General features: G+C 45.2%; 1 protein-coding gene across 1 annotated transcript in view; it reads left to right on the forward strand.

Annotated features, from left to right (window-relative positions):
- The window catches only part of MALRD1 (MAM and LDL receptor class A domain containing 1), a 268644-nt gene that overhangs the window by 171511 nt on the left and 72212 nt on the right, over nt 1–24921 (forward strand). Inside the window, exons 24-26 of the mRNA XM_048510491.1 lie at nt 3866–4027; nt 10349–10506; nt 23057–23258. Of these exons, the coding sequence (XP_048366448.1) occupies nt 3866–4027; nt 10349–10506; nt 23057–23258 (522 nt within the window). The remainder of the gene's footprint in view (nt 1–3865; nt 4028–10348; nt 10507–23056; nt 23259–24921) is intronic.

The following is a 24921-nucleotide window of genomic DNA, read 5'->3' on the forward strand; positions in this document are numbered from 1 at the left end:
AAGCACTTTTAAGTCCCATAAGTTTGAGCGGTAGAAAGGGTAGGATAATAGCTGCATTTGTCTGTTTCAGCAAGAAGCACCAGAGAGTTTTAGGATGCCTTAAATACCTGAGCTCTTGCAGGCAGGAATCTCTTTCATCAGCTTCATTAGTGGGATGGATTTATTCATGTGCTTAATTTTATTTTTGAAATCAGTAGGACTTAAAGATGCATAACCTTTGCTAAATACATCAAGGCCCTGTCCAGTAAAGCAAGCTCTGACTCATATCAGGCCCTGACTGACTTTGAAGACTGCCATTACTACGGAATTCCTCTTTAGGGCAACATTACTGGATCTTGGTCTTCAAAGCCTCCGAACCAACAAAAGCAAGAAAGCCTCGTCCCTTTAGTAATGCGGCCTGCTTGTCTCGTCCAGCACAATCAGATTGGCGCACCCTTTCCCCCTTTGGTAGGTCCAGTCCTCTGGAATGGCTTACTAGAATGCATAATGGAGAGTCAACTGTACTCTGGAATGGCTTACTAGAATGCATAATGGAGAGTCAACTGTACTCTCCGCATCTAGGAAGATGTATAAAATGGTTTCATTTTGAAGTGTTTTTGGAGGATGGTAAATTCTTTTTGGCAGATCTGGCTATGTTTTTATAATATCTCTATGTCTTTGCAAAGTGTTGTTGCTTGTTAACTACCTTGAGCCTAAGAAGATAAGGCAGGATATGAATATTTTAGATAGATAAATAAGCAACTGGGGCAGCTGCCCAGGATTCATGATCACTTAATCATCTTGCTTGGGATGCCAGATAGAAACCATAGGATGCTAAAGAAAAATTAGAATGTGCACCAGAGTACAAGTGCTTTAAAAAGTTACTCCTGACCAAGAAGATTGGGATATCAAAGCCTGAAGATTATTTTATCCCTATGAACTACAAGACTATATTGTGGATAGACTTCCTTCCCCAAATACTTTCCATATTTTATACACCATTAAAGTCCATTAAACCTATTTGGGGCTTTCTGGTGGTGGGAAGACTTGTTCCCATTTTTAGCCTACCCACCCTTGGGAGCTGTAGGCCAGTGTGACTGCAGCATTGTGCCAGTCATCCCAATCGGCGACGAGGCTGCCCATCTACTTCAGAAATGGCCCAGCCGCTGTAAGCAATGATGTAAGGAATTTTGCTTAAGCTCTTTGTTCTGGCCACACAGCAAACTCTTCGCCGCATCAAGTTGACCTGGTTGTGGGGGCCATGGACATCGCGCACATTTTTTCCCAAAAAACCAAAAATCTCTTTGGGATCATTCATTTAGATCAGAATATTCTTAACCAGTTACTGTGTCCTAAGGATTTCATTGCTAATAGTGTAATCCTAAACAGAGTTACATCTTTCAAAGTCCATGAACTTAGAGGGGGATAACTCTGTTTAGGTCTGCACTGTTAATCGCTTTTGTTTCTTTTTTACAATGTTGTAGCTTCTGGAGCATTTTATTAAATTTCTAGTTATATCAGAGGTAATTCTACCAGATCAGTTTCTTTTGATCAGGCAAGCTGACTTGTAATTGAAGAACAAATCCATTTATAGTCATTTTTTTAAAAAGCAAGGCATCAGAGTTGTTCATATTCTATAGGGAAAAATTCGTATAGATTAAAGCCATTTAAAATTCAAGTTCACTCTTTAAGCTTTTTGGTTACAAAATGCACAGAAGCATTGATTCCTTCAGTACTGCATGCCACAATTTGATCTACAGTTATTTCATGTATAACAGCATTTATTCAAGGTACTTATTTTTTCTAAGTTCTTTGGTCTTCTGTCTTGAAGTGTGAAAAAAAGTCCTCAACAAACAACAAGGAGTTTATTGCTCAGAAGTGGCTATTTATTATATTTATATCCCCTTCTGGATATTTACTTTAAAGTTTTTTCATTTTAATACTGGTTCTAATCTTGCCTCACCCACAAATTTATGTAGACAGGTATGGGCATCAGACTTATCTGGGGCCCCATGTTTGGCCTTGTGGGCTGAACAGTTAGCTCAGGGTACTGGAGCCTATCCATGGCCTGGAGTGAAGCTGGGTAGCCCTATTGATACCTCTGTGGCAGTGTGAACCCTCAAAGTCTCACTTCCCAGCCTGCCCGGGTTGTGGGTGGGGCTCCAGTTGGTGGACCATGGGGAGGGTGTCTTCCCTCCTTGTCTACCCAGTTGGGATTTAAAAGTCGCTGCCATGCTGTCGCCTTATGGCCTTATGGTTTTCCCTACCCAGTCAGCCCTCTGTCCATTGCAGTTACCAGCTCAGTTCTGTTGGGTTGATGTCTTTTGTTCGGCGTGGTGTCACATTAATTTTATTTTATTTTTCTTTGTCACAGATGCATTTTGGTTGTGTCAGCATCTGTTTTCAAGGGAATATGGCTTGAGTGCCCATTTTCCCCACTTTGGGGGATTCCTTTAAGAGATTTGAGGAAGGGCTTGCAGGGGACATGGGTCTAGGGCTGTCAGGACATACTCACTCAAGTGACAGAGGATAGTATTCAGTGGTTTGTTCTCATGTGGAATTCCATGTCCTGCCATCCCACAGCATTCTTCAGGAGGCAGGTTGGTGTGTATGGTGGTGTGACAGGCAGGTCAACTGGTACCTGAATCTGCTTTCCCATGTTGAACCAAAGCTCTGTCAGCTGTAACCAATAAAATTGTAGCCCTTTTATCTCTAACAGTGTGTCTACCTATTTCGTCTGTTTGACTCATCCTCTACCTTCCCCTTTGATGCTGGGTCCTCAAGCCAGTATTATGAGCCTCCCATTCCTACTCAAAGCCTGGTAAAACTCAGAATCAAAAGGGTATCTGTCAGTAATTATCACCACATCCCTGTAAACTAGTGCATATGAAGTGGTTCGTGGGCTTAAGAAACTGATAAAACAGCAAATAGGTGGTCTATAGTTCACTTACTACTGGAATATTTTATACATACACACATCATGGGTACATACAGTATCTATACAGGTTTCCCTGTGAAACTATTCATGCATTTCTCTTTCCTCTGACACATCCAATCCTGAAACAGTCACAATTCTTGAAGGGCAATATGTATAGTAGCTTCAGAAAGGCAGGGACTACTAGAATCAAAGTCAATGAGCCATCTGGTAAACAAGGAGAAACATAGCAAGTGGGAAGGGTAAACCTTTTGTAAAAATAAAAGTGTATGGGTAAGCAAACAGTCTTGTACTTGTATAGAACCTTGACTTATCATGTAAAGAATCTCCTATGTCTCAAAACATCATATCCTATCCATTTTCTGTCATGAGGTAGCCCCTTCTATGCACTTCTCCACTTAACATATTGACCTATTCCCATGTTCAGTCTGGCTGCTAGGAGCTACCAATTTAGGCAAATGAAATGCACAAGGGAACCCTAAGTCATAGAGGCTAAATATTTAATTAATCAGAAGCATTTCTCTCAAGTGGCCCATCTTATGAAGGGGCTCGAACATCTGTTTCCATTTTTACAGCTAGCAAACATTGCTATGTTGCCTGTGCAAAGACCTGTTTGTTTGTACCTTATACCATCTGGAAAGCAGGAGGGACTCTTTACATTGCAGAAATTTTTTTCACAGGAGAGGATTTTCAACTATGGCTGATGTATTATAAAGATAGCTGCTCATAGAATGAAGCTCCGAGAGTGAAGAGAAATCTGGTGATATTAACCTTGCAGTCATTCACTGAGGTGAAACTTCCACATAGATCATCCCCGGAGCTCATTTTTCTTCTTAACATATGTAAATTTGGGCTTTTAGGGGAAATAGCACCTGTTAATAAAACATACTATCCATTGTGATATGATTGGCATGCATCAGGGAACATTTATTTTTTTTATTTTTTTGGCAGGTCAATACACCTCTGTTCCAGGAAGCTGTAACTTTGAAATGCAGGGCCAAGACTGGACCACTATGTGTGGATATATGCAAGATGCCAGTGATGAATTTGATTGGCATGTTATCAATAGTGCTGTCATACAAAGAAAAGGCCCAAGTAAAGGTCACACACCAGGTAATAAACCTTTCTTTTGAAATCATTTTTGAGAAATGATTGACGGTTTTCAGTTCTCGGACCAAGATCTTCAAACCATGTGCTAAAGGAATCACAAGTAGATTCAGTGGCAAACATCAAATCCTTTTTTTCTGTTGTGCAAGCAAGCAACCTGTGATAACTAAATACTATTGTAACTAATTGAAAAATGCATTCAAAAGGTGATTTTCTCTCTGTGTTGATGATGTAATAGAATATAAGACTGAGAAATAACTAGACTGAAATCATTGAAAATGTAACTAACAGAATGAGAATGAAGTCAGAGCAGTGTGATTTCAGCCATTTTAACCATTGCTTAAGTTAGCAACAGTGTAATTCTATAGATTCTCCTTTTAAAGTACACATGCATATATATATACATATTATGTCAAGGCAAAACCAACTGATAGCAACCCCAGCAAAGGGGCTTTCAAGGCAAGTGAGAAACAGAGGTGGTTTGCCATTGCTTTTTTCTATAGAGACTTCCTTGGCAATCTCCCACCAAGATCTGACTATGAGATCTGACGGCACTTTGGGCCTGAGGCCATGCTATTTGTCCTTCCTACATCAAATGATAGAGGAATCCAGAAACAAGGTGCATGGTATATGATCAAGATTGGGCTATGCCATGGTATACTACTCCTAATCGGTACGTGGCGGAAATCTTTTTTGGAGACCGAGTGCCCCAAACTGCAACCCAAAACCCACTTATTTATCGCAAAGTGCCAACACGGCAATTTAACCTGAATACTGAGGTTTTAGTTAAGAAAAAATGGTTGGCTCTGAGGCATGCGTTACTCAGGAGTAAGCTTGGTGGTAGTTGTTGGCTTTGCTTTGAAGCAACCATGCAACTCTTCGAACGGGTGAATCACGACCCTAGGAGGGTTTACTCAGAAGCAAGCCACGTTGCCAGCAACCGAGCTTACTCCCAGGTAAAGGATTGTGCTTTAGTTCTTTGCATGAAAATCAGTGGGGTTTAACAACGCTTAACAGGGTAACCTACACTGCTTCCCCAAAACCAGGTCTTAGGTTTAATGCTAATAATAATCTCATTTAACCAATGGAAATAGCCCTAAAATATAATAATGGGAGGGGAAGTGATTTTCCCCCACATAATGAACTCTGTTTGTGCGTGCCCACAGAGAGGGCTCTGAGTTCCACCTCTGGCACCCATGCCATAGGTTCGCCACCACTGTCCTAGCTCTTTTCTAAGTAGTCCTGATGATATAATTTCTGATCCACTGTGATGGTTGGATTGACTGCTCATTTCTTAAAATAATGGTCCATTAAATGAGATGCATACATACTTTTTATTTAGGACATCTCTTGCCTTGAAAACCCTACAGGGTCATCATAAGCCAGCTGTGATTTAGCAGCACACACACACACCTGCATTCATCTTCAATGTAAATGAAAGTGGCACTTTTAACTTTCCCTCTTTCTGGGACTGCAGTGATGAATAATTTTGTTGTTGAACTATTTACACAGGTATTGATGGTCTTCCAGCTGAATTTTATAAATAATAGAGAATTAAGTGTCATGACAGGAATGACAGTTTTCAGTTAAAGTGAACACTTGGTGACAATCTAGTCTTTTATTGTAGTAGGTTTCTTTGTGCAAGTTGTCCAGCATACTTTTAAAATGCCTGCAACAATCATCACACAGCAATAAAGAAGTAGGTCATTCAGAGCTAGCAACTGGGGCTAAAAAATGGGTGATTTTGGTGTTTGGAAAACAATTATTCAGAAATCAGACTGACCTGTTTGCAATGCCCATTCCCTATCAATTTGAGTCCCTTGTCTGATTGCTTTGCTCATGTTTCAAAATGAACAGCATTTGGAATAATTTTCGCTTCTTCACACTGATAGGACCCAGCACAGTGGCTCTGCCTAGCCATTGACGACACACATTTACTGACTTCTTCAGACTACATAAGTCTCAGCATCATAATGGGAAGGTCATACATTATAAATGCAACTGTGTTAAAGGATGTGCTGCTGTTGCACTAGCAAAGTTAATATTAATGTTCACATTTTGATACTGTTCCTTCTCTCAGAGACCTCTAGGAGGTTTTCCATTCCTCCATTTTTATTCTCACAAAATCCCAGTGATGTAGTCTAAACTGAGATAGTGTGGTTAACCCAAGATTATCCAGTGAGTTTCATGACAGACTGGCAGTTTACATCTGAGCTTTTAATTTCTAATCCAACAATCCTAAAGAGAGCTATGCCCTTCAGAATCCATTGAAGTGAATGGGTTTGGAAAGGTGTAACACTGTTTGGTGGTGGTGGAAAGTGCTGTCAAGTCACAGCTGACTTGCGGCAGCCCCATAGGGTTTCCAAGAGCTGCACAGAGCTCTTGTCAGTTTCACAGTGGCGCCCACCATTTTGAGTGCTTCAGCAGATTCTCCATGGAGATTCCCTAAGGAGATTTGCTCTGCTTGCAGCTCATCCATTTACTATTTCACTGTAAAACGTGGATGAATAAAGTGCGTTTTGCCTGGTAATACTGTGCATGTGTCATTTTTCTTTATTTTGTAGGGGATGTCTGCAAAACTACAGTGATACAAATATATGCATATTAAAGCTTCTCTAATTGTGTTGCCATAGCTTCACAGGGAAAACTAAAAAAGGAAAAACGACATGTGTACAGGACTGCCAGGCAAAACAAACTTTATTCATCTGCTTTTTACAGTGAAATAGCAAACAGAGGAAGTGCAAACAGAGGAAACCTCTCTGGGGAATGTCCACGGAGAATCACCTGCAGCACACAGAATGGTGGGAGCAAGCAGCGAAAACAAAAATAAGAGGTTTGGGTGGGAGAAATAAAGCATTTCCTGCCTGCTTGCATTCTGTCAGCAGACAGGAATCGTCTTCAACCCAGGTTTTGGGGAAAAGATAGCTAGTTTAGTGATTTTTTTAAAAAAACCTGGGTTGAGAGGAATATAACGGACTAAACTCGTTTTGGGGGAGAGAGCTGTGCTTTTTATAACTTTTTATAAAAGCTTTTTATAACTTCCTATAGATCGAGTATTAAATGGCGAACCTTTTCGAGACCGAGTGCCCAAATTGCAACCCAAAACCCACTCATATATCGCAAAGTGCCAACACGGCAATTTAACCTGAATACTGAGGTTTTTATTTAGAAAAAATGATTGACTTTGAGGCATGCGTTACTCGGGAGTAAGCTTGGTGGGAGTCGGTGGCTTTGCTTTGTAGCAACCGTGCAACTCTTCCAATGGGTGAATCACGATCCTAGGAGGGTTTACTCAGAAGCAAGCCCCATTGCCAGCAACCAAGCTTACTCCCTGGTAAAGGATCACGCTTTAGTTCTTCACGTGAAAATCAGTGAGGCTTAACAGCGCTTAACAGGGTCCCCTACACTGCTTCCCCAAAACTACGTCTTAGGTTTAATGTGGCCCAGGCCAGCCTAGATGTGTGGGGGGTGGGGAGGCAACTCTGTGTGTGCCCACAGAGAGGGCTCTGAGTGCCACCTGTGGCACCCGTGCCATAGATTCGCCACCACTGCTATAGATGTTATATACGTGATGTGCAGAATCCACCCTTGTGAACTGCTCTCAGGATTCATGGGGGAATGACAGGCTAAGCTGTCTGTAACACTGCATGCAGATGAGTGAGGCAGAGGTACTGGTTAGAAAATTGCCTGAAAAAGGACAATCCAGAAGCCAAACTGGAACCAGTGTAGAATGACAAGAACTGTACTGATCATGCTCCTAGATGTCCCTGTTTAATCACCCCCTGCACAGATGGTAAAGAAAAATGTGTGCAGTGATGGTAAAAAAGATAGATTCCATGCAGGCACAGAGGCTGTGTGGGGTACAGCAGGATTTGCATTTATACCTGGATGGGGGGCTCCATTTGACAAGGAACCCCCTGAGGCACATGCTGTAGTCATCCAAATGACACACTGGCTTCATGATCCTGTGTTTTTTCAGCTCCACACCTAACATTGTTTTGCGAAAGTCCTTGAACCTCTACTTACCTTAGAATCTAAGATCCTGGAGTCTTTCCAATGAATCTGAAAAAATTGTGAAGGTTTATTTGTATTTCTTCTGCAGAGGAGAAGCAGCATGAATCTATAGAGTTAACATGCCAAACAGAAATTATTGTTTAATTAAACATTAGACCATACATTTGGGAATTAAACATTAATTAAACATTAGACCATACATTTGGGAAAAAAAACCAAGAAAAATTGACAGTGTTTTGAAGGAATAAAAATATACTGTATGTAGGATCTATATTACCTGGCTTGGGTTTCCCTGGTATTGACCATGTTTTGCAGTAGCGTCTGAATAATTAATAAACAGCAACTTTGGGGATAGTTCGTTAGTCGCTGTTTTTCTGTTTTCATGAAAACAGCAGATAACTCTCTTTATCCAGTAATGTAGATAAAAGCAGTAAAGTAGATAAAAGCAGCCCGTGAGGTGCTTTGGGGGTAATTGTCAATTATGTTATTATAACTGAAGTCTTCATATGGGAAAAATCTAAGCCACAGTTATAAGAAATAGGGAAACGCCAAGGAACAAAGGGTGTAGACATAAAAGAAACCATGAAAAGTCTAGCATTTTCTAAAATGTTAGGTGTAGACATAAGGGTGTAGACATAAAAGAAACCATGAAAAAGTCTAAAAATATGCACCAATAACTGGCCGTCTAAATATTGAATAATGAATTAGCAGCACTTCTAACATCAGTGATTTTCTTTTCCCAGGGGCTTGACAAACCACACACACTCTTTCGTACTTGCAACATATTTTTTCCTTTACATTTTGCATGATCTGCTTTTGTTCCCCAAGAATAAGGTTGCCAACCTCCAAGTGGTAGCTGGAGGTCTCCTGGATTTACAACTGATTTCCATATACCAGAGATCAGTTCACCTGGAGAAAAGGGCCATTTTGGAAAGTGGACTCTGTGGAATTATATACTTGACAATGTTTTGAAATCCCTCACCTTTCCAAACTCCACTCTCCTCAGGCTTTCCCCCCAAATCTCCTGGTATTTTTGAACCCAGAGCTAGCAGCCCTACCTGTAGCTTCTTCTTTTAAAAAAAAACAATGGTAATTTAAAAGTACCACAGGGCTTAAGAACAAACCTGCTGGGTCAGACCAGAGTCCACCTAGTCCAGCACTCTGCTGCTCTCAGTGGCCCACCAGGTGCCTTTGGGAGCTCACATGCAGGATGTGAAAGCAGTGGCCTTCTGCTGCTGCTGCTGCTGCTCCTGAGCACCTGGTCTGCTAAGGCATTTGCAATCTCAGATCAAGGAGGATCAAATAAGAACATAAGAACAAGAACAAGATTGATTCTGATTGATTCTGATTCTCACTGTGGCCCAGGGAACAGAGGAGCTTCCCCCACCAGCTCCATTCTCCTGAGCCCAGATAGCACAGGAGAGGCCATAAGAGAGGAAAGTTCCATGTCAGAGACTGCACATGGACTGCACATGCGCATGGAGTTCATGAGAGGGCAAATAATCACCCAGGGCATGTAGTCAGGAACAGTTCCCCACTTTGTTGCAATCTTGATCAGAGTTGGGCTCCTGCAGCACTTCTGAATGCAGCTAACACTAAAAACTTGCAGGTGCAGTTTGGCCGCTAATCCCAGTGGTAAACTCATGTAACTCGGATGCTGTTTGGCTCAAAGAAAGCCACACTAAGTACCCATGAATGTCACAATTCCCCTTTCTTCTGATTAGCATCACCATTTTCCAGGTTATTCTTCAATGTATGGGGAAAAAATTCCACTGGGATTGTAAATATCTGTCATAAAATTGTTGAATGAATTCATGACTACAGGTCCAACTCTGGATTTTAGCATGCCACAATATACAATACACAAAAGCATTTCAGTGGTTTGCTAATTCAGAAGCTGATTGAAGTGATATGTTCAAATGACAACTTCACCATTAATATTTTTAACCAATGGTAACCACACAAATCACCACTCCTTGAAAAGAGGTCCTGCTCATAGGCGACTGAATCAAACGTCCCACGTCAAATTCTGTGGACAGCAAAGGCCTTGTTTTCAAAGGAAACCGAGCCACTGGAGGCTTGACACTGAGCAGATAAGTTCAAAATTCATGGCACACTGTGCACATACTAGGGAAGGTTAGTAGGTTACACTCTTCCAAGTCCATGGAAATCAATGGATTTAGAAAGCTGTCTCTCTGTTCAAACCTGCAAAAGGGTGCAATTAATGACCTCGTGTATGGCATTTTAAAGAATGGTGTTTCTTCCTTTGTAATCCATTGCCAGCACTGACAAAGCATTTCCATCCACTCAAAGGCAATGGACGTCATTTTCTGTACATCAATTCATCTTCTCAACAAGAAGGAGATAGAGCCAGAATTGTTACCACCACATATTTTCCAGCCAGCACGGGTATATGTAGACTACGCTTCTGGTTCTGGCCATGTAATTCAGCCCAAATTGGAGTGTTAAAGGTAAGCCAAAAAAAAAAAAGCTTAATGTCTAAAAGCAGAGTCTATGTTTCTTAAACACTTTGAACAGTTTAAACTAAGTCAAGGTTGCCAGTTCAAATTATCCCCATACTATGATCTAACTTTGTTTCCCTTGTGCCTTGAGCATTTGAGGGGAAGCTGCGGATGAACACTTTCAATAAATAAATATTTCTGCCAAAGAATTGTATTATTGTGACTTTGCAGTGTTGGAATTGGGAATGATCTCTTCCTTAATTGATTTCTCCAACTTACCCTAAGGTATGTGTATCTGAGATTTACTGAGTGAAACCATTCAACAAAATCATTGATAAAGTACGTGATTTCTCTCCAACATCCTTGATTTGAAACCTCGGTGCCCCACATTGTTTTACTACCAGGAAGGAGAAGTGGAAAGTAATTGCAGTTTCACTGTTTGGCATCCCTGCACTGTGGTGCTACTTCAACATATTGCTGTAATACTGGAACTTAGAGCAAAATTAATTCCCCTTGTGATAATATATATCCAATGTTTCATTTTTCCAGCTTGTTAGGCAGTTCATATTACATAAATTGCTGTGAACTGGGGTGTAATAAATTACAGCAAAGGACAGGGCAGTTTCATTAAAAATGACTAATTTTTTTATTACTTCAGCGCATTTTTGAGGGAAAAACTAGATAAGCACTTTTTGTGCTGTTTTCATGGTTTGGAAGCAGCATTCTAATGTTATATGCAATTTTGTTAAAGACATTTATAGACTTGTCTAATCAGAGGTCTTCCTAATGTTAACTGCAATGAAAGCTATAGTTTTGAAATGATTTTTGAGCAGAAAAGATGGATTCTGTCAGCTGACACAGCTGTTTGTTACATTTATGAAATCTGTCCCTGTTTCCATCTTGAATGAAGTAAGAAAATCCGCCTTCTACGCACATGAGCTTTCTAAGGGCTGAACATACGTGCGAAATTACGGTACCTTGAGAGGACTGGAAGAGTAGCATCCCTAGAGATTGCTGTTAAGCAGGAGGTGCTTAACAAAGCAGCTTAATCAGATTTTGCAAAGCGGGTGTCTTTCCGTAGCCTTGGTCTGAGAACCATACCGGCGAGACGCCATCCGCGCTTTCCGGTAACCTCCACTGACACCACATGGTACGCTCTGGAGGGCTGCAGAGACCTGTCCACGCTGCCCTCTCTGCCTCTTCCGGGTACTGCCTGTAATTTAAATGCCGATTTTATCTGCAGGTATATTGAAATTGGCGGCGAGGTGCGGCCATGCCAGTACCGCCCTCTCCACTGGAGCAAGGGGCACCCCTGCTGGTGGAGGGGGCAGAGGCGTTGGTGGCTGGCCGTAGCTCAGCTCTCCTGCAGCGAAATCTGGAAGTCCAAGCTGCAGTGGAGCAATTCCTGCATCCTTTCAGATGCCCAGAGGAGGGGGGCTGGAGCATTCCTGGGATACGAGGGCTGGTGACAGCTGACTTCTGGTGAAAAGCACTACAGCCACCTGGGGAATGCTGGCCCTTGGCCCTATAAATTTGCTTGTTGTAAAGCCATTGGCAGCAATGGGGTGATATTGGAGGTGGGAGGGGTTGCGGAACATATACATCTTCTGTGCCACTTGAAAGCCCTTACCGAAGGTAATGTGGTGTTATTGGCTTTGCCATCATGAAACCGGCATGCAAGGGAACCGCCCATCACCCCTGCAAAAAAAACCTGAATTGCACTGTTAGAGGCAAATGAGGAAAATAAGCCTGTTGGATGCCTCTTGAAGAAAAGAAACCCTTGCGGCTAGGTCTGTTTAAGGAACTTTAGAGAAAGAAGAACTGAACCTATTTAAAAACCATTACACTTATGAACTTTACTGAAACCATTATGTTTACATACTCCTAAATATATTTATTTATTTATTTATTTATTTATTTATTTATTTATTTATTTATTTATTATATTTATATACCGCCCTCCCCGAAGGCTCAGGGCGGTGTATAATAAACCCTATTATGCTTAAGAGAAGACAGTTTTCCCACTTACCTTTTGTTGAGCGCAAGTAGCGTGGGGTCCCCCTCGCCTCCCCCACTGCTGGGGCGGTAAATACAACCGGCGAAGCTGCCCTGATCGGGCCAAGCTGTCACGGTCCCTCAGAAAGAACACGCTGGCCAGTCCAGGCGTACCGAATTGCGTCCAACCAATGGTGACTCTTGAAGCACCTACCGTGCAGAGCTGGCCATCGTAGGAAGCCGGGGACCACACCTGGTACGACGCTTCCAGTGTCAAGAAACCAGGAAGGCGATGTCCCTGAGCCCAGCTGAGGAGGGGAGAGTGGGGTGAGGAAAACGCCCATATTTTGACAGCATGGATCCCCTTATTTCACTCATCTCCACATGCTGACCAGTCTGTTAATCCACCAGGTTTAACTAAGGCATCCTGTTCTTTAGGTTCAACTAAGAATTCTAATGCAAGAGCCTGTGGTGGCAGCAAAAAAAACGCTAAGGAAGGCAAGGAAGCAAAATAACATGTTACCTCAAAATACTACAGAAAGGTGTCTTTACAGAATAAGGAGTCCAAGAATAAAGCAGAATGTTATACCACAGTTATGGCATTTTCCCTTTCCCCTTCATCAAGCCTAAAATTTCCTTTCTTAACCAATCATATGAATCCTGAGGTAGACCCTTTCTCTACTTTATATTTAAAATTCTTCACATCTTTATCTTTACAATTCTTGCATTTCCTTTGATTTTCCTCACATGTACCAGCTTCTACCAGCTGCTTTTGTGCCTTTGGTTCTGCTGCTGCCTCTGTAGGTTGTCATCTTCTTCTCCGTGACCGTCAAACTGTTTCTCTCTACTTTTTAAACAAAGCCTTTCCTGAACTATTTTAGCTTCGCCTTGCCCTCTACCACCTACTGATTGTCACCTCTAGCTTATCCTCATTTCAAATATTGGACTTTTCTGTTCTCTTGGAAGGAATCATTGAATTTTTCAATTTCGTGTAGTAGTACTATGTAAATACAAGCTGTGGCATTCCATATAATCCAGAAATGAATTTCTCATGTTCCCTACTGTCAGTCAGAAATGTTTTATAACAGTTAAAAGGCTCTTCCAATGCCTTTTGTTCAGTCCTTGAGTTCACATTCATTTGCCTGAAATCAAAAGTAGAGCTAGGACATTCTCTCAGCTAAATTTTATAGCAGAGATTATAAAAAGTGGCAGCAATATAGGACCTTCACCTGATCAAATTTAGCTCAAAAAATTGCACTGTATCAGCATGCAAAGAAGTTTTGTATATTATGGGTGGGTAGAATGGCATTTTCCTTCCTCCATCATCCAACTGCAGCTCACCAAACTCCCTGGGAGATAGTAGGGGAAGGTGGTCTGCAGCAGGAAAGGGAAATCTGTTGAAGTTGCTGATTCAGCCTGGAATGCAACCCTATGTGCTTATTATTCCTGATAAGCAAATCTTATCGAAATCACTTCCAGCTTCCATCCTATCCGGAGTTCAGGTAAAGAATCTTATTCCAGGCACTAGATCAGGGGTCTGCAACCCGCGGCTCTTTCAGCCTTATACTGCAGCTCCACAAGGCCTGGACGTTGGAGGGTAGTGTGGGCGTGTCCCTCCAGCCCTCCAGAGCAGCGCTGGAAGGAAAGGTGAGTGGAGGGGCTGAACTGGAGGAGGCTCTGTGTGGAGTCGCCTCTCCGGCTAGGTAGATCTTCGGGGCCGTGGAAAACAGGTCCAAATGGCTCTTTGGGTGGTAAAGGTTGCCTACCCCTGCACTAGATAAAATGGTTAAAGTAGACTATAAGGCCATAAAGGCCGTAAATCCAAAGCAATGCTGAAGGCCATAAATCCAAAGCAATGCAACTCTGAGATCTTGGAATATCTCTCTTAGAAAGGGCTTCATGCCATCATTGTGTTCCCTGAAGGATTAAATGATACTGAATCATACTAGTACTTGATACAGAATTTGCTCTAGCACCCCTATGAGAATGTTTTCCTCATTGTATTTTATATCCTGGGTATTTAATATCAGGGTATTTGATTTTTCATTTATTTTCTGGCTTAATCAAGAACAAGAATTTGCAAGTTATCTAACATCAGCTTGTTAACATTTCAACATTTAAAAATATTTTATTTGGTTAAAATAAGTGTTCATTTATTCAGAGATTTATATCTTGCTTTTCTCCCCAATGAGGACTCAAAGGAGCTTACATCATCACTCTCCCCCATTTTATCCTCACAAATCTACCCTACAAAACAGACCAGCCAGAGAGAGTGATTGGCCCAAGGTCATTTCAACATTCAAAAACATTTAAATACAATATGCCAGCCAGCCTGTCCAGCCCTGCTTGAGACAGAGCCTCCTGTTGGTTCGCCTGCCTGCCAGCCAAGCAGAAGTCCACCCGGTGAGCTGCCGCCTGCTGCCACTGGGAAGGAGTGAGAGTCCTTCCCCACCCACCCCATTGGAAACACCTGTAGGGGGTGGGGCCTGGCAGCTACAACAGGAGTTCCACCAGCAGCCCAAGGCAGCCAGCCTGTCCAGCCCTGCTTGAGACAGAGCCTCCTGTTGGTTCGCCTGCCTGCCTGCCAAGCAGAAGTCCACCCGGAAGGAAGATGGCGCCCGCGACGGAGCTGAGCAGCGGAGCTCCGCACAAACTGGATTTTAATTCATAATTCTCATAGTTTTTAGCTAGCCGCCGAACTCTTTGCTTGTTCTACTGCTCTACTGTTTGTACCCGGACGTAGGGGGTCTGGGAGTTTGAGACTGGAAGCCATAAGACCGCCTGGTGAGCGTTTCAACGTAAGGCACAATAAGGCACAATAATCTGGGGCGAGGCGCAGCGAGACAAACGAACCGAAAACAAACCGTGGGCGAAGTAAATTGCAACAACATAAGACGAAACGGAGTGAATCGACGGGATGAGGTACCTGACTCCTCGCTTTCTCTGCGTCCCTCCCCCCCGCTCTGGTGGGGGCCTCCGTCTCGGCCGTTTCTGCCATCCCCGCCGCGGCTGCTTCCCGGGCCTCGGAGGGTTGGCGCAGGGGGACGGAGTTACTGGACGGCCATACCATCAGGAGCCGGCGGCAGAGACTCCTTCTCCCGCCCCAGTGCAGGTCTTCGCCCTGGTGCCGACCAGAGGGTCCCCTGGAGAGTCAGTAGTAGAGGGTCGGGAATCGGTGGCAGAGATTCCCCCCCCCGCCCCGGCGTGGGCCCCGTCGATTCGAGGGCCCTTGGGAGATTGGACGTGTTCCAGGGAGAGTGCTTGGATGTTACGTCTGAAGTGGGAGTAGCTCAGGGGTTAGTGGCAGAAACCCCTGTCTCTCCCTCCCCGTGGAGATTAGCCGAGAGGCTTCGTGGACATATAACTCTGGACTCGGCCGTAACGGCTTGGGAGTCGACCAGAGGAGCCCGAGGGACAACTAACTCGGCGAAGACCACACCCACGACGCGACGTGTCACTCTGCGACGCTCCGGTTTTGCATTCTTGCAGCGACGGACGTGGAACCTGCCCAAAGGGCCATTGACACGGCGGGGAGCTGTTAAAGTATTAACACCTGAAGACGCTGTTACCTCTCCCCTGACGCGCCAGCCGGTCGTGAGAGGGCCGAGCAGGCTGCGTTTCAGGACACAGCTCCAGATCCTGGGCCCCTTTACCTTGGGATCAACTAGGACAATTGGGGCCAGGCCTTTTCGGGCTGTCAATTGGATTATAGCCTTAGATTGTCGCCTCTGTGGGTTTTTCTTCAATCCAGCTGGCCCACGAATGAGCGACTGGCTTGGGTGGTGTGAGCCCCTCGCCCTTCATCTACATTGTGGCAATTCTTTGTTTCTTGTATTTACCACCATTCCCACAGAGCTCACTGGGAAGCCCAACAGTAGGGGGACTTGGTGGCAGCAGCCCCCCTCGGCGGCTATTTAGTGTTCTCCCGGCCTCGATCTCCCAAATCCCCCCCCCTCTTTTATTACATTTCTCTTGTTTAAAGGCTCATTGCCATATTTGGAATGTATTTGTAACCATCATTTGTAATTGTAATTTTATTGTAGTGTTTCAGGCATTAGTTGTGATTAGTTAGTTATCAGCCTGGTTGTATACCAGGGTTAGACAGGCTAGGGCTAGATAGGTTTAGATAGAGGGAAGTAGCATATTCATGGAGGCACCAACTCTGGGGCTGGGGATCCCTGTATTAATGGGACGGGGTCGATACTGCGGTAGGCGGCGGCCATATGATAGAAGACGTGCGAGATACGGTTATGCCCGCACACCTTCTGACCTCCGACCTATCCCAAGAAACGATGGTGGTCGGGATCAGGGACACTCTGCTTCGTCCTTGGTGTTAATTAATGCCAGGTCCATCAACAACAAGACCATGATGCTCTGAGATTTTCTCGGTGCCCAGCAGGTGGACCTGGCAGGCATTACCGAAACCTGGGTGCGCGAAGGTGAAACCGTCGCCCTGGGCGAAGTCGTGCCCCCGGGTTTCGCATGTCTTCACCGATCACGAACACAGGGCCGGGGGGGGTGGCATTGTTCATCCGTGAGTCTATTCCCTTTAGGGCAGTCCCCATTCCGGAGATCACCGGCATAGAGTGTGTCAGCCTGGAGTGGTTGACCTTGGAGAGGGTGGCTGTCCTCCTGGTGTACCGGTCGCCTAGCGCACCGAGAGACAGCCTGTCACGGTTACTGGAGGTGGTGTCGGACTGGGCGTTGCGGTTCCCCAGACTTATTGTCTTGGGTGACTTCAACGTCCATGTCGATGCCGCCTCATGTATAGTGGCCGCGGACCTAGTGTCATCCATGGCGACGCTAGGCCTCTCCTTAATAAACTTTGGTCCCACTCATGAGGCCGGGCACACGCTGGATCTGGTCTTCGGGTCGGGGATAAATCTGGTCGTATCCTCTATTGATAGAGTGCCATGGTCCGACCATTATGCCCTGAAGGTCCGGGTGGACTTGCCACAACGCCCCCGTCTAGGCGACGGGCTTATTTATGCCCGCCCGCGGAGACTCATGGATCCACTTGGTTTCCTGAATGCTCTGCGGGACCCTGAACCCGCCGGCACACTCGATGAGCAGGTGGAGGACTGGAATGCCCGGCTCTCCGATGCCATCGATGTTGTTGCCCCCCGGCGTCCTCTACGCCCCCGCTCTCGACGCTCTCCGTGGTATACGGAGGAGTTGCGTCAGATGAAACGGGGCCTTAGACGATTAGAGCGAGTATGGAGGAAGTCTCGCGATGAAGCTGCGCGAACATCTTATAGGACGCTTATGAAAGCCTATGAGATGGCGACGAAGGAGGTAAAGAGGGCTTTCTTCTCCTCCTCCCTCGCGTCCGCTAGCTCCCGCCCGGCTCAATTATTCCGTATAATTCGGTCATTGACCTCTCTGTCAGAAAGGTCATCAAATTCTCAATTGGATATTAGCTGTGAGGCCTTTATGAGCTTTTTTGCGGATAAGGTTGCGTCGCTCCGCCACGACCTTCCACCTACGTTGGCTACAATTAGCGAACTGGAGACTCCCTTGCCGTCTTCTGGCCCTTGTTTGGCCCAGTTTTCCCTGCTCCGTGAAGCCGCTGTTGACAGGACCTTAGCTGCTGTTAGACCTACTACCTGTCCTCTGGATCCGTGCCCGTCTTGGCTTGTGAAAGCCTGCCGAGCGGAGCTACGGCCCCATCTGTTGAGTATCGTCAACAACTCCCTTGAGCAAGGAGTTTTCCCAGATGGGCTGAAGGAGGCAGTGGTCCACCCACTCTTAAAAAGACCATCATTAGATCCTGGAGATCTGGCCAATTACTGCCCCGTCTCGAATCTTTCATTTCTGGGGAAGGTAATTGAGAGAGTGGTGTTGGAGCAGCTTCAAGGTTTCCTGGATGACACATCAGCCTTTGACCCCTTCCAGTCCGGCTTCCGTGCTGGGCATGGGACGGAGACTGTTCTCGTCGCCGTCACAGACACGCTCCGTATGCAGCTTGACCAGGGCGGATCGGCGCTGTTGGTATTGTTGGATCTTACCACAGCGTTTGATGTGGTCGACCACGACCTTTTGGCCCACAGCCTGGCTGCCTCTGGAGTGCGGGGCACTGTCCTTCAATGGATTGCCTCGTTTCTCCGGGGGCAGACTCAGCAAGTGAGGTGCGGGGATGAAGCCTCCAGGAAGTGCCCGCTTCATTGCGGTGTACCCCAGGGGGCATTACTATCCCCGCTGTTATTTAACATCTACATGCGACCCCTTGCTCAGCTGGTACGGAGTTTTGGGCTGTCCTGTCATCAGTACGCTGATGACACTCAGCTCATTCTGTTGATGGAGAGGGGAACAGCCGCCGCCCCTGCAGCTCTACAGCATTGTTTGGAGGCGGTTGCTGGTTGGTTGCGACAGAGCAGGTTAAAACTGAATCCATCGAAGACGGAGATCCTCTGGCTGGGCCGTGAGGGGGAGAGGGGGACGTTTCAGCCGCCGGTGTGGGAGGGGGTCTCATTGGCTCCGACCCCCTCCGTACGCAACCTGGGGGTCCACCTGGATTCGTCTCTATCAATGGAGACCCAGGTGGCCCATATAACCCGGGTTGCTTTTTTCCATCTTCGCCAGGCCCGGCGGTTGGCCCCCTTTCTCTCCCAGACCGACCTAGCCACAGTGATCCATGCAGCGGTCATCTCCAGATTAGACTATTGTAACTCGCTCTACGCGGGCCTTCCCTTGCGTCTGATTCGGAAGTTAAAACTGGTCCAAAATGCAGCTGCGCGTCTGCTTACAGGTAATGCCATCTGGGATCATATCCAGCCTGTGCTACGCCAGCTGCACTGGCTCCCAGTAGAGTTCCGAATCATTTTCAAGGTGTTGGTGTTGACCTTTAAGGCCTTACGCGGCCTGGGACCTTCGTATCTTCGGGACCGCATCACCCCACATGTCCCAATACGGCCTCTTCGTTCAGCAGAGGCCAACTTACTGGTGGTCCCTGGCCCCTCGATGATACGGCTGGCCTCCACACGGGCCAGGGCCTTTACAGCCCTGGCCCCAGCCTGGTGGAACGCTCTACCACCAGCTGTCCGGGCCCTGCGGGACCTGACAGAGTTCCGCAGGGCCTGTAAGACGGAGCTGTTCCGCCGGGCCTTTGGAGGTACCAGCCGTTGATGGTGCCCCCCCCCTCCCATGGCCGTACATCTGCGCCTGTCATCTTGGGATTTGCTGCTCTTCCCTCCCATAAGAGGGTTTGAAATTGGGATTGCGGATGCCATCTTATACATTAATTTATCTATTATAGTCAGTTTCTATTTTACCGCTGCTTTTAAAAGTTTTAGTTGTTTTTAACTGTACCTGATGGTCATTATGTTGTGCACCGCCCAGAGCCCCTAGGGGATGGGGCGGTCTAGAAATCTGAAAATAAATAATAAATAAATAAATAAATAAATAGAGAGGCAATGCAGAGGTGTAACCAGGGGAAATTGAGCCCAGTGAAAAAGAGTTTTGCGCGCGCGCGCGCACACACACACACACACACACACACACCATGGGTGGCTGCTGCTGTGATGCTGGGGCCCACCGAAACAGCATCCGCTTTCAATGGTGCCAAACTGGGGAGCCCAGATTCACCGCTTAAATCCACCTTAAAGGGGAGAATCTGGGGTCCCCAGGATGCAGATATTGCCGAAAGTGATGATGTAAATGGATTATCCCCCACTCTGAAACAGCATCACTCTCAATGTTTAAACTGGGGACCTCAGATTCTCCCTTTAAATCCATGCCAAAGGGGGTGGATTTAAAAGGAGAATCCTGAGGGGGGGGGGGGTGCCTGCTGTCGGAATTTTACATTATTAAATAGCAGCATCGCTTATTTCAGGGTATGCTTTAGGGGTGTATGCGCCACCAGATGACTACCACCGGTTCAATGAAGTTTGGTTCCGGGAGGGTCCAAGGTTAGTTCCAAAGAGATTTGGCATTTGTCATCTCCTAATAGCTCCCATTGGAAACAATGGGGGAAGTACCTTACCCAGAGAGTCCATAACTTTTGACCCCTGGCGCCAAAGCTCACTGGCTGGTTGGTATCACCAGACCGTCATTCCAAAAAATCTCTGAAATTTTGGTGCTGCGCTAAAATTCACTTTGCCCCCTACCGGTAACAAATGAAAACGCACGATACGAAAAACCCACAATGGAACCCTGAATTTTTTGCGCCCCCCACCCAGGCACGTGCCCGGTGCAATGCGTGCCCCTCCTGCCTCCCTGGTAGCTACATCTTTGAGGCAATGTGATATAATGGTTAAAGTGTAGGATCTGGGAAGCCCAACTTTGAATCTTTACTCTGCCATAGAAACTTGGTGGGTTTCCTTGGAATCCCTCCTTGCCGGGAGAAATGCCAGGAGGATCTCAAATCCAAACTCTTCTTTCTGCAACTTATCCCCTGACAGGCGGAACTTTAAAAGCATCAGAGAATTAAATCTTGCTTGCATGGCTGAACTGGATTTGGCCAATGGACCCCTTCTAATGCTTTCCAAGTTCTGATGCTTTTCAAGTTGAATACGAGGGTGAGGAGATCTTTCTCACTCACTCCCCCTCCATTGGCTTGGGAAATGGCAGCAGAGAGGAGGGAGATTTGAAAAGCCAAAAAACCAAACACTTTTTTGTCAGTAACAGTAATCTGAAAAAAAGCTGATATGGCTTTTTTCAGGCTTTTCTAAGATTAAGTTTACCAAAATCACCAAACCTAACCTGGAAACTCAGGGAAAGATTTACAGTTCACATTGAACTGTAGATCCCAAAAATCTTAGGAAGCTTTGTTTGTCCCCTTAGTAGGGAAAAATGGCTTGTTACAGTATCTCCCATATTATTAAATTTTAACTGCAATATAAATTATACACTTGTGCTTTGTTTGCAGACCAGTCTCTATCAAGCTGAAGTCAGCACTACAGCAAACTCACAAGGCTTGAGAAGCATCGAAGGGGAGTAGATTCTGCATGAGGGGCTGGGGCAGTATCTGGCCAATCTACCTCCCTTTGATGTTTTTCAAACCCCACAGATGGGGGTGGGAAGAGGAATGAGGAGATCAAGGTTGTCAGGTATTTAGCTGAGCTGTCAAGTATTAAGTTGTCAAGTTAGTATTTAGTTGAGTTAGTTGCAAATTGTAGGATATTGAAGTCTTATATTCTTGCAGAGTCACTCTTAATTCCACAGGGAATCAAATGTGTGTCACCAAATTGAGACCAGAGATCAGAAAATAACTTCCACCTTTTATAAAAACACATTTATGAAACAGTCTCCTTATGGAACCAAGATGCATCAATAAACATCTTATATCAATTCCAGCCTTTCCAGCAGGTGGATTCCTTTTTCAGAATGCAGATGTTCAACGTAATTAGCTATTGTTTGCCAAGCAAAATGTCAAGCAAAGAGACAGAAAGAGAGAGAAGAAAAGAAAGAAAACCACCCACATCTTTATATTTCCAATCAAAAGATTGTTGTTTACACATTTTAATGGCTTTTAGCTCCATTTGCAACTAACTAATTTGATCATCTGGAAATGAAAAAGTACCAATCTCATCTATTCAGAGAATAAATCATCTCCTGAATTCAAAGAGCAACAGTGGCATAGTTTCAGATAAGCACAGTAATACATAGGGTAAATGCGCTGGAGATTGGAAAGTATTTCACATACACAATCCTTACACCAACACCGAGTATGTTCGTCACATAAATGAGATTTGAACTGGGACTTCTTAATTTGTTGCTGATGCATTTCAATTACTGTATTATGCTAGGTTTCTCTATATCAGAGGATTTATCACAGTAAGAGAATCTGTACAGGTCTTTAAAGGTCTACAGTCCCTGGGTATCCCAGATGGCTGGGAAAGAAAACTCAGCCACAGCCACTAAGGGTGGGTGATGTTGGGGAGAGGGGGTAAAAAATAACCCAGCCATCACACCCACGCTCACCTACCAGGTGGTTATTGGCTGCACAGCTCAGGACAACAGCCAGCATGTGCTCCTGACAACTAGCAGAAACATCCAGAGCCAGCAAAGCATTGACAGCATTGGGCCAGTTGCAAGGAATGATGGAATAGAATCAGGGGTCTGCATGATAGTATTTAAGAAGGGAAGAAGGGGGTAATTCTTTAGGGCCTGCAAGATACTATTTAAGTCATTCCAGGTATGCCAGCTGCATATTGGGAAATTTCCTGAAAAGTCAAGGGTGGTGTCTGAGGGGTCTGGGTAGGATAGAGACCTCGGCAGGACATCATGCCATAGAGCCCATCCTCCAAAGCAGCAATGTTCTTTATGGGAATTGATCTCTGTTATCTGGAGATTGGTTGCACGTTTAGATCTCCAGGCCCCACCTTGAGGTTGGCAACGAGGGTTCTCTACCACCTAGTCAGGCCTGCCTAGAAAGGCAAGAGGCTGGGAGAATGTCCAAGTGATAGATTGCAACACAGAAGGAAACTGGTGCACGAACTCCTTCCCCTTCTGTACTGAGGCCTGGAGTGCAGCCAAGCGAGCTATTCAAAGGCCCATGTATGGGCCATCCAACAAGGCACTCAATGACTGACAAAAACACATTTTCTTTGCTTTCTTATAATAGGTGTACACTATTGAAGAATCTGGAATGGATATTTTAATGTGGTCAGCAGCTGGAAATAAAAGAAATGCATGGATATATGCCAGTGTGGTGCTTTCTAGCAACAGTCCTTTCAAAGTGGCCTTCGAAGCTGAATCAGGAGTAAAGGAGCCCTTAGAATTTGCACTCGATGACATTTCTTTCACCCCGGAGTGTGAATTAGGAGGTATGTGCTTTTACAGAAGGGTGGTTCTAGATCTGTTAAACCCATCGACTTCAGTTGCTTTTAGAACCAGGTACGTCTGCACATGTGATATTTTAAAATTTTTGAGGGCTATTGCTTCAACTTGATCATCCTTATACATAATTGCCTAAGGATTGGAATGCATGCTGATGATGCATTTCCCATTGGTTGGAAGTGAGTCCTCAAGTCACGTTCCAAGCACTCCCCTGCTCGCCTTCCCCCAACTCAGGATCCTCATTGCCCCACTACCCTCCCCTACTCCCCATTCCCACACCCGCCACCTCCAACCCACCAAAGACTAAGCCAGGTCCTCCACCTTTTCTCCACACAGTGTCTCCCACCACACCAGTGATAAAGCCAGGCCCATAATACCCTTCCCGCACCCCAAAAGCAAGCCAGGCCTCCAGGGCAGTGGCAGTTTGCTGCCTACTGCCTTGCCAGCCTTGCCCAAGCCTCTCCAATGCACCCCGCCCCAAGACTCCCCATTGTACCTTCCCCCTTCCTGAAGTCTCCCCATTGCACCCTCCCCCTGCTCCAAACAGCAAGGTGGGCTCTACCTACCTGGCAAGGACGAGCAGTTTCACTAAGTTTGTCTGGAGCTTCGGCAGATGCTATTGTGGGGGCACACTCCTGGGAATAAGAAGGAAGGGGAGGGAGTCCCCACATACACCTACCCTTCCTCCTTCCCATCTAGAACCCATTTTATTTCTTTTAAAAATGGGCTTTATTGCTAGTTTAAAATATGAGGTCAGTGGTTACTAATTCACCATCTCTTTCCCCCGCGCATACTTACATGCTCACACCACATGCTCACACATACATTGCAAGTCTGCATAGCATTTTTACTGGCTGATAATCTTTTTTTTAATCTTCCCAAAGGTTAAATTTTTCACAACTCAGACCTTCCAATTTTGTCATTTTTTCCTGGTTTCCTAAGGTGGCTACCACCTCCTTTCAATATGAAGAAGGTCCAGGAAGTGACTGTGGATTAATTCAACATTGAGGTCCTATCTTTCTGTGAGACAAGGCATAGCTGGGCACTCATTTTACTATCTTTGTGAATATTCTCCAAAATAACCACAAATTCATTCACAAATTAGATGTTATCTTCTTTTTCTAATGCAAGCATTTGTTTCTGTATCGGAGAAAATAGATCGTTGACCTCAGAGGGCCATGCTAGATGTGACAGCAGACCCATCCCCCATCTTTCCATGGATGCTTTTCTCTTTGCTGGCATCTATTACATTATCCACAATTATCTGTGAGGAAAGCCTAATTTTTGCAGGCCACAGGAGGATCCAACAGCTGTCCATGATAAGCCACTTTCACTACTTAACTGAGACCCTTTCTGCACATTCTCAATTCTGTACGTATGACTGCAGGGTTATTGAAGGATGCAGGATTATGGAACAAAATTCAGGGCTTTCTAGTCACACTGGTGGGGGCATTTGTTTTCATGTATGATGTTTGAGTTGGGTCTGCATGATGTGACTGGAGCTTCAGGGGAGATCTTCACCTGGGGGGTTGTAGTGTCTCTTAGTGGCTTTGTGTCACTGGGGCCACTGCATGCATTTCAATCGACAGACCTGTCAGTGGGACATCACTTCTTAGAAGTATGTCACACTGTACAGAAGCCATTCATTAT

Source organism: Sphaerodactylus townsendi, linkage group LG11 (assembly GCF_021028975.2).
Source record: "Sphaerodactylus townsendi isolate TG3544 linkage group LG11, MPM_Stown_v2.3, whole genome shotgun sequence".
Classification (NCBI taxonomy): Eukaryota; Metazoa; Chordata; class Lepidosauria; order Squamata; family Sphaerodactylidae; genus Sphaerodactylus; species Sphaerodactylus townsendi.